This window comes from Pelmatolapia mariae, linkage group LG14, assembly GCF_036321145.2.
Source record: "Pelmatolapia mariae isolate MD_Pm_ZW linkage group LG14, Pm_UMD_F_2, whole genome shotgun sequence".
NCBI classification, from domain to species: domain Eukaryota; kingdom Metazoa; phylum Chordata; class Actinopteri; order Cichliformes; family Cichlidae; genus Pelmatolapia; species Pelmatolapia mariae.
This window is the reverse complement of record NC_086239.1, coordinates 4,807,096-4,822,255: the sequence shown is the minus strand read 5'-3', so window position 1 is coordinate 4,822,255 and position 15,160 is coordinate 4,807,096. Positions and strand designations below refer to the sequence as shown.

The 15,160-nt window shown below is 37.9% G+C and overlaps 1 protein-coding gene across 3 annotated transcripts in view; it reads left to right on the top strand.

The window, feature by feature from the left end:
* LOC134640916 (vascular endothelial zinc finger 1-like) overlaps positions 1–14,418 on the top strand; it is a 44,473-nt gene extending 30,055 nt beyond the window's left edge. Inside the window, exons 5-7 of one of the 3 annotated variants that reach the window (XM_063493007.1) lie at positions 8,045–8,086; positions 8,689–8,754; positions 8,941–14,418. In XM_063493007.1, coding sequence (XP_063349077.1) covers positions 8,045–8,086; positions 8,689–8,754; positions 8,941–9,308 — 476 coding nt within the window. In that variant the 3' untranslated portion in view covers positions 9,309–14,418. The remainder of the gene's footprint in view (positions 1–8,044; positions 8,087–8,688; positions 8,755–8,940) is intronic. The other 2 variants (XM_063493008.1, XM_063493009.1) reach the window with 2 other exon arrangements.
* The last annotated feature ends 742 nt before the right edge of the window (positions 14,419–15,160 follow it).

Genomic DNA, 15,160 nt, shown 5'->3' with positions numbered 1-15,160 from the left:
TTTCATCTTCATGTTTCCCTCTCACCACATATCCAAAGCGATATCATGACCAGCAGCTTTTACAGCTGTGGCTCCAGCAAACATCAGCTGATACTAGAAATTAATATTAAATAAATTCTAACAACAGCTGATCAAGCTTAAACGTGCTGCTGTTGTTTAGCGCGACATCCGGCGGTTTCCTCTTTCTGGCGCAAAGTGGGCGATAAATAAACGAGAGAAAAGCCGATCAGCTGATCATTGATCAGTTTCATGATTAAAGTAGGACCAGGAGAGAGAGGGGAGAGAATGAGAGGAGAAGAAGAGGCAGCTGTACAGCGTAACGACAGAATAAATCCACCTTTGTCTTTTTCCATCCTAGACAAACTGCGTCCCTTCTCAGCTCAACACGAAACGCGTAATAATTTCTCTGAATGCGGGACGATTCAGTCTTTTAACGGGACGGTTGGCAACTCTGCTAACTAACCTTAGTGAACTTTATTTTATTCATATCATTAACATCATAGCACTGACCCAGCTGTATAGAAACTCCGTCATGCTAGCTAGTACGCAGTCCGAGTTATTGTAACTGACTGTAAAAAGTCAGCACAACGAAAATAAACTCCACCTAAACTTGGTTTATATCTGACCCAGATAGACTGCAGGTCATAACTTCTTACCTGAAGTTCAGTTCACCTGACACTCGGACCGGCGGCTGCCTCGGGTCTCTCCTCCTCCTGCCTCCCCTCTCCCTCATCCACCTGCTGGCCTCCACCACTTGTTAATTTTACTGAATCTGTGGAAGCTCTGCCATAGCCACCACCAAACAACTGAGTTATTTTTACACACCGGCCAGCATCTGGCCAATCCACCACCTTTCATTATTTATACCATTACAAAAAAAAATAAAAAATCATCGGGTCACCGAGCAAATGCCTGGTATGCCCGATGGCCAGTCCAGCTATGGTCGTGCCACCAGTTAACCCTTCGCGTGCCAACTGTGGCACGCGTGCCTAGGGTTGCCAACCCCTGTCCTACGTGATCACTAGCAAAACAGCTACGTTAGCATAACATTAGCACAGTGAAGCTGAAGGATGAAAGCAAACTTTTTTTCTACTCGATAAAAGTTAACGTGAGGGTTTCTGGTGGTTAGGGACAAATGCAATTGCATGGCAGGATGCTAAAAACGGACCAAACTTCAGTTAGGAGAACAACTGAGATAATCATCCACAATACGAGGTTAGTCATTAATATACTGCAACAACATGGGAATAGAGCAGCTGCAAGAGAATTCAGCATTAATGAATCAATGGTAGGGAAGTGGAGGAAGCGCAGTTTTTGGCTTTCCCCATCTTCCAAAAGTGCTTCGACTCTTTGCTATTACTGTCACCCGGCATAATTTGCATATGATGTTGTTTGCAGCCGCTGCAATGCTTTCGACCAAAACAGCCGCAGCTTGATGACGCCATCAACATGCACTATCGCGGTAGAGCGGTATAGTCAAAATCTCTACCGTTGGCCAAATTTATATAATTTCTTCCGTATACAGTTTATACCGCCCACCCTTAGTAGCCTGTAACAAAAACACATAATTTGTTCCCAGTTCTTCAGTTGAATCTTTGAAAAATGCCAAACATAGCAGTTTGACAGCTAGAAGATACTATTTTTTTCTTTTGGGGCACGATCGTGGCTCAAGAGTTGGGAGTTCGCCTTGTAATCAGAAGGTTGCCGGTTCGAGCCCCGGCTCGGACAGTCTCGGTCGTTGTGTCCTTGGGCAAGACACTTCACCCGTTGCCTACTGGTGGTGGTCAGAGGGCCCGGTGGCGCCAGTGTCCGGCAGCTCGCCTCTGTCAGTGCGCCCCAGGGTGGCTGTGGCTACGACGTAGCTTGCCATCACCAGTGTGTGAATGGGTGGATGACTGGTTGTGTAAAGCACTTTGGGGTCCTTAGGGACTAGTAAAAGCGCTATACAAATACAAATACAGGCCATTTTTCTTTTCTTTTTTTTTCTTTTTCTTTTTTTACACCAACAAGGTGATTCTGTTAAGCTTTTAACCCAAAAACTTGCATATTGTGCAATGGCAGCCTAAAAAAACTATCTTCAGTAGTATCACTAGTTTACCAGTATCTTTTTATATTAACTTTATGGCACTAAATGGAAAACCTCCAGTCTGTCTATCCCATCTTCTCAGTAAAGACGCCACCGCATGCACTCTTCAGTCATAAGCTCAGAATTTTTTAATTTTTCCTCACACAAGATTAAGACTAGAGAGGCCAGAGCCTCATGAGTTGCACCAAGGCTTTGGAATAATCTTCTTTTCAAACTATGTTTAGCTAACTCTGTGAACCCCTGTGTTTAACAAGGATTTCTGTTGAGTCTTATTGATATGAACATTTTAAATCATCTGTTTTTTACTTCTTTTCCTAGTGAAGACACCAAGTGTCACTTGGTGTTTTATTGTTACTAACTGTGCATTAATTACTTGATTTTATTTGATTTTATTTATATATATATATATATATATATATTAGGGGTGCAACGATACACAAAATTCACGGTTCGGTTCGGTTCGATACTTTGGTGTCACGGTTCGATATTTTTTCGATACAAAAAAATGTTCATGCTTTTTTAATTTGTCATTTATTAAAATTATAAATATATATTTTAACTCAAAAGTACAGTTTTTAAATTTAATGTTGCTGAAACGACAAAGTAATAAAAAAATAAATATCTTGTGGAGAAATCCCTCATCTTTGGAAAAGAGAGTTTATTACAGAGAAATGGCTCTTTCCAAAATAAAAGCTATACTATACGCTTCTTCTGGGGTATACTCTCAGCAGCATATTAAACATATCAGGTCCCCATAAGGAGAATCATGTGCTAACGGCTGTCTAAATGACTCGGGTAAAGTTTGTAGCATGCGTGCTTGTTGTTTTTGTCTGCTTCCACTTGTCTTTGCACTAGGATGATGTCGGAGTAAATGTGCAGTCATATTCATTGTGTTCCCACTAGTGCTGTCAGCGTTAATCTGAAATGACGTTAACGCCACAACACGGCAAATCTCCGTTAACGAGTTACCGCTGATCGCCCCGTGCATGGGGCTGGACGGCGTCAACACGTTAACGAGCAAACTGCGCTAACGCAGTAGTTCCCACCCATGTAATTGAGCATTGCGTGGCACATCCGACATACTGTTTTACTTTTGTCCATGACGCGCTTACCTTCAGGGTCATACTTCACATGAAGACCAAAATAGTTCCAAAGGCCAGATCTGAATGAGGGTGGGGGAGGTTCAATTTGCCATGTTGCAACGAGCTTAGCTTCTGTCTTGCTAGCTTGCGCTGCGCTCAGTGGATCTGCACTCGACAGTGCAGCCTAGGCGGAGTAGTCGAACGCAGATCCACTGAGCTCTCAACACAGACAGCATCGTCAGAAGAAAAGTTGATAAAATAAATTAAAAATTTTGTATTGTTCGATACACATGCGTACCGAACCGAAAGCACTGTATCGAACGGTTCAATATCGATACGAGTATCGTTGCACCCCTAATAAATATATATATATATATATATATATAATATAGTCTCTTAGTTTTTTTTTTCAATTTTGTTGTTTTTGTTTTACATCACCATATGATGATGGCTGTGAATTTTTTTTAATTTTTAATTTTTTTTATTTTTTAATGAATACACTTTACGTAATTACATACTTACTTAAAAATGCATCATTATAAGATTATTACCTAACATGAGACCTGAAAGATGCATCTGGCTCTTCAGCTGATCCGTCCATCTATCCATCTATTATTCACTGAAGCTTCATCAGAAATGGTCTCATTTGAAGGGTAACTTTCAAAAACTATTCTTAAGAAAGGGGAAACGGGAAAGGTGGAGGTATGCTAAATTACACAAGAACTGGACTAATAATCAGTGACATCAGGTCTTATGAAATGATACAAAATTTCAGATTTTTGGTTTAATTTGTCATCAGTATGTAGAGAGGAGGTCAGGAGTCATAGTCTAATGCAATCTGTACCCCAAGGTGGAGGCACTGTTATGGTTTGCAGCTCCATTTCAGCCATTGGTATTGGGGATCTTATCAAAATGAATAGAATTATAAATGTTGAAAAGTATTGAGGGATTTCGATCCACCGTGCATTACCATCTTAAAAACGTATGTGATTGGAAATGGCTTCTCTCATTCTTCAACAATGATGCCAAAATAGACTGCCAGTCCTTTTGGCATCATTGCTTAAGCATACTTCAATTGAAAAACAGACACAGTTATGGATTGACCTCCCCAGAGCCTGGACCTCAACTTTAATTTGACTGTGGTATCATCTTGACAGAGAAAAGAACAAAAGGCAGCCAACAGCCAACAATATTCCTGAAGACTACTTAAATAAATTTAAAGAAAGCTTGCCTAAGAGAGTTCAGGCTGTGTTAAGCTGTAAAGGTAGCAATATTGACTTGTATATTGACTTTCAAGCCTGTTAAAATTGTAAAAACTCAATTTTCCCCTTATATACTGTATTTCCATTTATTTTTTTTGCATTAAAAAAAATGACTACACCCATTTCTAGTTTTCCTGGAAAGTCATAAAGAAATGAAAGCTGGCTCAAGACATTTGCACTGTACTGTATACTTGAAATAGTCTTTAATGATTTTTTGTTTTCTTGTGAGATAATGGACTCCACAGAACTGTACAATATCATCTTATAATTATATTTTCTTACTGTGGTTGTGCAGGTTTAAGTGCTGGTTGAATTCGAGATCACCTTTTTTTTTTTTTAATTTTGTTTACATATTTCTTATAAGTAATCCCTAACTACTAAACTGCACACATCACATGAAAGGGCAAGTGTTAGAAGTTGGCCTGTTTAGGTGACGTCTACAAAGCGTGTGGGTTATAGAGAAAAGCTTTCAGAGGAAAACCTGGTCTTATTAGGGGAAATAGCATATCTCTAACCTTAGATGGTAAGTTTCATTTCTAGATATTTATAGTATTTATTAAAGCTTCCAAAATGTGACCACCCAGATTTCCAAAATCCTATCCCAGAGACTGTCTGCTCGTAGACCAACGAAGTGTCTCAAAGAAACCTGCTTCCAGGAGAAAAAAATGTTAGTGTGAATGTATCAACACCAATTGAGAAATGTTACATAATGGGAACGTCTTTAGGATAAAAATGACCTTGTATTTTCACATTTTTACTTTTAAGATGTTTTCACTTGTGTTTTAAATTTACAATTACCTAAAAATAAAAATAAAAAAAAATTTTTTTTGTGGTAAACATGTTGCAAAACCCGCTGAACGAGCAGTTTATTACAAAGCAGAGGACCAAGATGTCTCATTCTCAGCTGTCCTCTGTCCACCTGTGATTCATGAGGAAATCACTGCAGACACAAAATCCCTCATTCTTTCAACCAGCAAAAATGAAGTTGAAAGAGAATTTTGTATATCTGCAACTGCTAACGAGTTATCCAGCATAAATGCACTGACCAGTATGCTTCTGTGACATTAGTATTTGCTTAGATATTTGATAAGCGTTCAGTCCACATGCCAGCAGTGTCTTCCCACTTAGTTTCTACCAGCGTTGTCAGTTAAAGAGGACTGTTAGTTAATTCAATTTTATTTATATAGAGCCAAATCAGCCTCAAGCGCTTTATATTGTAAGGTAAAGACGCTTAATGGACCCAGCAATTAAATTACCTCTTTGAGTGAACATTTGTCAACAGGCAGAAACCTCCATGAACAGTTGGGTGTAATGGGAGGAAAACAACATAAAGACACACTGTGGAAGAGAGACAAAGATTATTGATAACTTTAATGCAGAATGCTGAGTGAAAAAGGTGAGTGAAGAAGAAATGGTACTGGTCTCCAGCACCATTGGCCTATTGCAGCATAACTAAGGGAGGATTTGGGGTCTCCTGATCTAGCCCTAATTATATGCTTTAGCAAAAAGGAATGTTTGAAGCCTAATCTTAAAAGTAGAGACTGTGTCTGTCTCCCAAATCCAAATTAAACTGGTTCCACAGAAGAGGAGCCTGAAAGGTGAAGGCTCTGACTTCCGTTGTACTTTTAAATACTTACTGATCCATTTAGAAACTGTGGCTGTTACCATGTTGTACAGTCAAAACAAGGGCGTGTCTGAAATAATGGTTTTTGTAAGTAATGAGTATATATATTAATAATTTGTTTTTCACTTCATCCTGTCCAGTAATGGTGGAACATGGTTTGATTTCCAGAGACAGGATATAAAAAGGGCAAGAAAGGAACTTAAAGCTTAACTGTGGGAAATCTTTCTTTTCTTCTACTTTCTATGGACAGATTAAAGGTGTACAAGCATGCACCATGTGTGTATTGTAGTAACAAAATTCAGTGTAGGTTTAAAGTAACTGAGTCAAATGAGAGACAAGCCATGATTTAAATGTCAACCTACACATTTGTCAATATTTTTGTTCTGTAACTGTAAATTTAAAACACAAGTGTGTAAAAAAATTACAAGTAAATATAAATGTTTTGTAAATGTTTCCAAATTTTATTCTAGAAGCACTGACATTCTTGCAACATATTTAACTTGATACCCAAATCAAATCAAATCACTTTTATTGTCACGTCACATGTGCAGGTGCACTGGTACAGTACATGCGAGTGAAATTCTTGTGTGCGAGCTTCACAAGCAACAGAGTTGTGCAAAAATACAATAACGTAAAACAAGCAAAATATAAGAATGGCTAAATCTGAGAGTAATAAATATATGTACAATATAAGAGTGTATGCATTACTGGATGTGTATACTAAATATGTTGTTTGTTTGGGTTTTTTTTTTTACGTGTGTGTGTATACATATTTTACAAATTAAATAGATTAAACAATAAAATAAAATATATAAAATATACAGAGGTTGGTGGTTGGACATGTGCAAAACAAGTGGCATTTATATACAGTGTGGAGTGCATAATGTTGAAGTTCTGGTAAGTGAGGGTGAGGTGTCTATGACGTGTTCAGCAGTCTGATGGCCTGGTGGAAAAAGCTGTCTCTCAGTCTGCTGGTTCGGGACCGGATGCTGCAGAATCTCCTTCCTGATGGAAGTAGTCTGAACAGTTTATGGTTGGGGTGACTGGAGTCCTTGATGATCCTCCCCGCTTTCCTCAGGCACCGCTTCCTGTAGATGTCCTGGAGGGAGGGAAGCTCACCTCCAATTATTCTTTCAGCACACCGCACTACTCTCTGGAGAGCTTTGCGGTTGTAAGCGGTGCTGTTGCCGTACCAGGTGGTGATGCATCCAGTGAGGATGCTCTCAATGGCACAGCGATAGAAGGTCCTGAGGATGCGGGGGCTCATGCCAAATCTTTTCAGTCTCCTGAGAAAGAAGAGGCGCTGCTGCGCCTTCACTGTTTTGTTTGTGTGTACTGACCACGTGAGATCCTCGGCCAGATGTACACCAAGGAAGCGGAAGCTGCTCACTCTCTCCACAGCAGCGCCGTTGATGGTGATGGGGGTGTGTACTTCTCTGCACCTCCGGAAGTCCACTATCAACTCCTTTGTCTTTGCGACGTTGAGGGTGAGATGGTTGTCTTGACACCAGTGGGTCAGGGCGCTGACCTCCTCCCTGTAGGCCGTCTCATCACCGGTGGTGATAAGACCCACCACTGTAGTGTCATCCGCAAACTTCACAATGATGTTGGAGTTGCTAGTGGCCGTGCAGTCGCCATGAGTCATACTGTCAGAATCCTCGAAGCACAGGCCAAGATGGAGGAATGTTAGCCTCTTTAGCCCTAGCTAATCAATCACCCAAAGACCCAGACATTTATAATTTATTTGAAAATCATATATTTGGCCTTGCTTACCCTAATAGAAAAAAAACCCACACACACACACAAAGTTTAATTTGAGAGACTGACATTTTGGTTTTATTTTATACTAGAAAGGCTAAAACCCTTGTCGAGGTGTTGTACCCCATCCCCACCTACACACAACTTGACTAATTGATCAAGTTGACTCCAAGAATAATGGCAGTGCTCCCCTTGTTTATGTAACCCAATATGTGTCTGTATTTCTGAATAGGCATAAGTGACTGGCAGTGGAACCACTCAGGGCCACGAAAAGGTAATCCCGTAGCAGAAATAGCAGAAATCCCTAATTATTTAAGCATAACCTCTGCAAAACATTAGTGGCCAGTTTTAATTCATGTTGTACGATGTCACCTAAGTACAAAGAGATTTTTTTTTTTCTTAAAGCACTGGTACAGTTGAGGCTATTCTCATGTGTAGATAATAGATATTTTGCTAATGTAAGGTTAAATTTCATGAAGCAGGATCAGTAGATCAATTAAATTAACCACAAAAAGGACCATAGCACTCGGGGTAGATGCGCACTCCTTTACATTTCATCACAGGCCATCTGCTATTACCGAGCTGTCATTTCTGTCTGGACTTTGAAATTTAGATTTTCTTTTTGAGAACGGATCACAAATGACCCAGCAATGTGCCAATTATCTGTGGGCAAGAGTGAAACTAGTCAGTGATCCTAAGCTTACCTAGGCCTGCTAATTACTGGTCTAAGACCTACACTGCAGTGTGTGTCCAACCTTAGGAATATGCAGAACTTAAGATGTCCTTAATATGTTTCTGTTTAAATTTTTTAATTATAACATTAACAATAATTAACTGGTTAGTCTATTGATCCTGCTTTTTGAATTTACCCCTCAGGTGAGTTGACGGTAGGAGAGATTTTAAATAACTCCTTCCAAGTCCTAATTGACAACTCTCATAAAGGTAGGTTTCTTCAAATATATTACCACAGTTGACACTATGTGATAATGATGTATTGATATTTTCAGTCACCCACAGCCGAGGAGCTGAGAGGGCTATTGTCTTTCCCTGTTTTGAAAGGGTAATATGTATCTATAAGGCTGACCAGCCCTAAATGTGTTTTGTTTTGTTTTGTTTTTTCTAATACAGATGCCAACAACTTACACAACAGCTCTGCGGCTACGACACCTGTCACCAACTCTGCAGCCAACACCTCTGCTGTGAACCGCAGTGTCAATTCCAGCAATGCTGTTACCATCACTGCTCAGATTAATACTGCCACCAGCACCGTTAACATCACATCGCCAGTTAACCTGCAGCACCCTGTCACCATCACTGGCCCTGTGAACCTGACCTCTGTTGGAATCCCTACAACAGCACACATGAATATTGCCCACCCGGTAGCTATCACCACTCCTATGCCCATGAATATAACTGGGCCACTCAATATTGCCATGAGGCCCATGGAGTCTATGCCTTTTCTTTCCCAGGTTCTGCCATCCTCCCCTCCTTGGTAGAACTTTTGTTCCTCATGTAACAGTTAGTGATGTTTTAACTGCCTAATAACGGACAAAGCCATTAGATATTAGTAAAATCTCCCTCTAAATGAGTTGATAGTGTACTGGGCATAAAAAGGTGAACTAATGTGTCACGTAGATGGTAACCAATGATTGTTACTTACAGAGGTCAGCATTATTACAACATTGTGGTAATTATGAATTTTATTTTTAGTTAATACAGAAAATACATATTTTTGTAACTTAGCAATGGTCAGAAATTAATTAATCAGAGTACTAGCATGTACATAAATTGTTCTTTTATAGAATATATATGCATTTTGTTTTATGCATTTTACCTTAGGACATTAGTAGAAATGTTTTAATAGGGGAAGACTTTGTTGATTGTGAGTTGTTGTTTTTTTTGGGTTTTTTGCCTAATTCAGTGAACCTGAAAAACCACAGTCCTACATCATATTGATGCAAAATCTGTAAATCCAATAATATGTCCAATAATATTGATAAATAGTTGTCAAACCTATTAGTTGGATCCCTGAAGGCAGAGCCAGTCTTGCATGTCCATGTTTTAAAGAGCTGTCATTGCTTGCTTTCAACGTCACGAATGAGCTCTCATGCTCAGATAATTCCAATTTGTTACATCGTCGTCATTTAACCAGATAAGATGTGATTTCATAGTTTGGGAGAAGTGGAAATAAGTTTAAGCCAAAGAATTTTATAAATGTAATTTTGCCCATGAATGATATTTTCAAAAAGAAGGGGGGAAATCTTTTAACCAGTATGGAGATTTTTTTTTTTCATCTGAAAACCAGAGAGAATAAATTGTTGCCTTTAAAGAGACTAACACGGTAGATGCTAACGTGTCCTGGTCATCGCACGATTACGCTCAAATGTTTCCAGGACCCAATATATTGCTCAAATATGAATTCTACTTTTTGTACCATTTTAATGTTTGATAATGCTAATATTGATGTATTAGTCAATTGTATTACTCACAGTTGATCATGTGAACAGTTTTAATTACACCTATAGACTCAAACCAAAAAGTAGGTTCTTTCACTTAAACATGGTTTTAAATTATTGGGCAGTTATTACACTTCCAGCTGTTCCATGGTAAACTACTTTGTATTTGCATTTTACCCTTTTACAAATATGTATAATTTTACTGTAATGGTTGACATTGAGCAAACTCAGTGCAGGAGTCTTTACCGTAAACGCAATATACTGTAGGGAGACAAACCGTTTAAGATCGTTATTGTCAAGTTATTTGACAAGACACTGTTGATCTTATCAGAGTGAGAAGTAAAAATTATATTGTGCAACTGGACATCTTAAAATATGGATAATGTGTGATGCTATACTGATATTTAGGAAATGTCTTAATATTTGTGTTGCTTCTTCTTAAGGAAATGGGGTTTTTTGTCCTTTTTAGCTGATTTTTATTTTAGTGGACTTCTCAGTATTTTATATTTGATATGTTTTAAAGTTAAAACAAGATATGCTTATTTGGAGTATGTTTTGATAAATTTTGCGCCCCTCCCCAGCAGAATTTCTACAGTTAAAGTTGCTGGAAGCACAATCATTCCTTACTGCTGGAGACAAGTTTATGTGGAACTAAGTTTGGGGGGGTTGTATTATTTTGTATTTGAACGTGACAGGTGAGAGTATTGCTTCCTGAAAAAATGTCACTTAGGCTTTGCCTGTTAAAATCCTGGTATTATCAAAAGTCAAACATTAAATTTAGCTTTTTTAAGACTTTTTAAACATGAAAGCCAAAAGAGAAGACGTTAAATTTAAGTTGCGCAGTCCCAAAGTTTCTGTGGTGTGTTCAGTTGGTTAGATTTTTAATTTAGCAGATAGTGGATCCCATCACTGTCATTCATTTGTGTCAACATGTCAGAAATTTTACACTGACCTTTTTTTCTTTTTCTTTTTTTTTTTCTTTTAAACCAATAATGTAAAACACTATTTTATTGCCTTTACCCATGGTAGATAAAGCCTTTCTATTAACTACATGTTATTGGTGCAAAAACTTCATCAACACTGATGTGGCCGTCCAGCCTGGAGAGAAAGGAGAATAAGGAGTCTTATACATAAGCCTGGTGTCACTTTATTTTTATTATGAGAAAAATCCCATTAAAAAGGAAAACATGTTTTACTTGCTGCAGTTTGTATACAGCCACAAATGTCCAAAAACATTTGAACGCACTCACAATTTTTAAAATTTTGCCCTTTGTATACCATCTCACTGGATTTTAAGACAAATAATTAGGATGTGATTAAAATGCAGACTTTCAATTTTAATTTAAGAGGTTTTACATAAATTCTGTATTAACTATTATGAATTACAGCAGCTTTTTTTACAGGCCCAAATTAGACAGCTGACAAACAGTTTCATGGCAAAGTGACACCTCTTCTTTCATTATTTTTAGCAGGTAAATTATCTGGATATCATTACAAATGTTGAATTTGCATTTGGTAGTTATTAACCTCAATATGAGTGGGAGGCAAGCCATTGGTTACACTCAAGAAAAAGAAGACCAGGTTAGAAAACATTTTGGTTTTGTCTTGGACAAATAAAACTAATGTTATCTTTTACCAGAATAGTGGGAAGAGGTCCAAAGCATACTACATAATTTGTCAAACAAAGCCTTGGCACGGGCATGTACGGCTTCCACAAATGTTTATTGATGATGTGGCTTCTGATAGGATTAGTAGGATGAATTCTGAAGTGTACAACTATACTTTCTGTTTCTATTAATGGCAAATAGATAATGTTGCAAGGTAGACTGCAAAACCAGCCCAAGAGAAAAAGAAGTGAGATATGTTCATTGGCCAAACCAGTCACCTGATGTCAGTTCATATTTTCAGTTAGTAAAGACAAAACTGGAGACCTAGGCAGGCCAAGATGTCCACATTTTGGTGATGTCCATGGGTTGAAGACTTCCGGCAGTCATTGACTGCAAAAGATAATAATTTTTATTACTGATGCTAAACATTAGTAAACAGATAAAGCAATACTTTTGCTAAACTCTTGACTTAAGGCAGAAAATGTGCATCTTAATCACATCTTGGTTATTTTTTTAATTTAATTATATTGGTTTTTAATTTTTTGGTTTCAAAATTAAAATTGCCAGTGTGGTGCTTTAAGCACAACATAATAAAAGTGTTATTCAAATGCTTGTGGATTTAACTATACCTTATCCCTCCAATACTGAATACTGAGTGTTGTCTGTCATCTAAGATTACCAAAATAGGAAAATGGTCATAGTACAAAGTTATCTACATGTTGTCCACTCCAAATGGTGCTACTAATTAGAGACTGAACATGAAGCCATTAATTACTTCTAGAATAATCCCCAGTGCAATAGTATAGTAGGACATTAGGTCTTGCTTGTATTTCCATTAGCTGTGGCACAGTGTTAGTAATATCAAACTATAGCAGCACAGATCAAACCTGTCAGCAGAGAAATGTTCTTGATGTTTGTAATTTGTTTAGGAAAGTTATCTGTTGCTAGAAAGAGAGAAATAAACTACAGCCTTATTCTGTGTAAAAGCAGAGTTTTCTCTGTAGGTTTCATATGCTTCCTTATTTTATTTATTTTATTGTTGTTATTGCTTTCTTGTCACTCTAGCAACCTAGATAATTGGGATAATTAATAAAGAACATTTGCCTAGGTGTAACTAAAAGATCAAGATGCTAAAGGATGGGTGTTGTGTTACTGATGTTATTACTTAGTGGTTTTGACAATTTGCAACCATGTGCATGCAGCATCCACTAAGTTGCCCTTAGAAGTTACAGGCTCATGACTCTAAATGTTTACATACCTTTTCCTGCTGTTTCAGCCATTTAATTTTCATTTGTGCCCCCCTCAGTTGAGACTTGTGAGCTTGCACATATTCTGCTGCTCTCTTGGGCAGGAATAGGTTTACAGAGCACATTACATCTGGAGATGTCTGCTTGATTGTTTGAAAGGGTGAACATGTTTCCTGGCTGTGAGTGTCTTGAGCAACATGAATATACAGTTTTTTGATACTTGGATTTTGTAGTTTTTCACCCTTTTACAGTGTAGGAATTCCGTAGCACCTGCAGTAAATGGTAAGATGTAGGGACTACAGGACAATGGTACATAGAGGGGCATTCCAGTTTGGTGTAACTGGACAATGACTGTCAGTCCCACTTCACCTGGCTCATCTGTATGTTGGCAACTCAGTTGTTTAGCTCATTAATTTCATTTTATGTATGCTAACAGTCCACAAGGGAAGGTGCTTTTAATTTTGAATGGCATTATTTGTTGAAAATATTTTTCCTGGTTCTTTTGTTTGTTTGTTTGTTTGTTTATTTGTTTTTTATGTTGCCTGTGGATGATGAGTTGATTAGAAGGTAATTAGAAGGGTGAAGACTTTTTATAAAAACAAAAACACTAAAAAAAAAACAAGATGAAAGCTTAGTATGTGGTGTCATTTGTCCTTCTTTAGTGGCTGGTTAACAAGTGTGCCTAAAATACTTTACAAGACTTTTCTCACACATTGATACTTCCTCTTCTAGTTAAGCTGTGCAAGAGAATAGTCTTGTGAAGGAATCCTTCATTAGTTCAAACGGCCTAGGGTCCTGCATGGCCAGTTTTTGGCTTTGTTATTTAAAGCTAACAATAATGAACTTAATGTTTTCTACTTAAGGACTAATCTTGAAACACAAATTGATTGATCTTTAAAGCGCATGCTCATGTTAGCGTATCATTGACATTTCTCTGTGTGGTTTCACTTTGTAATCCAGCCTAATATGAAAAACAATTTGTTTGGCCAAATAATTATTTGAGTTTCGTTTTGCTTTTTGTTTTGTTTTTTGGTGAAGTTTGTAATTTGGCAGATGTGAAGGCAAATGAATGTATATCTTTGTATAAACCATTTAGTTCAGAAGACATGTTAGTTATGACACACAAGGAAAAAAAAAACTTTTATAAATCCTTTTTGTATTAGAACATTAACAGTGGTAATTTTTGTATATATGAAGATTAGGCTTTCTGATTAGCAGAAAGGTAAAACATTCCTACATTTTTTTAAATGTATGTCCATTGAGAATAATTATGTAAACATATTTCCAATGTTTTATGTGCCTTTTATTTTAATTTGTTTAAATAAAAGAAAAGAATCAAACTTGTTTGTGGACAGTCTCATACAGAGGAGTTTCAGTACTCATTCAAGATAAATTTCTGGAGTGATGCAGATCTTCTAGATGCGAGAAGTTGTAGTGACTAATAATTTTTGTTGCTTTTACTAGATTTAGTTGAGATTTCTGAGAGGTTATCTTTGTCGAAGCCCACAACACAAATAAATAGCAGAAACTGAATAGATGGAGTCACTGATCTTTTGCAGTGGAGTGGCTGCTTTGAACTCCCGCTCACACACGTTAATCCTAACCCACCAGACAGGTGTCTGCACTCATCATAATTTTGCCAACATGAAACTTCAGTAAATCTTCTTGGCATCATTATTATTCTTCACACAAATCTTTCTGTGATGTGAGGATTGTCAGCCTAACTACAGCTCACACTTTGTGTTATCTGCACTCAGATTGGATGTTAGTCTGCACATGCTACACTGTCACTTTGACAGTCCAGCCAGATGAACCTGTCACACACCTGCATTCTGAGCATATTTCAGATCAACACTTCCTGTTTCATGTTTAACACATCAGACTCTGCAGCTGTCAATATCAACATCCAGAGCCTTCAGGAACTCACGGCAAACCTTATTCACCCCAGGGACTCTGCCACCAAGAAGTTGTTCAATTGCCTCATTGGCCTCACCCCCCTGTGATGGATGAGTCATCCCCCTCTGCTTCCTCTATAGAA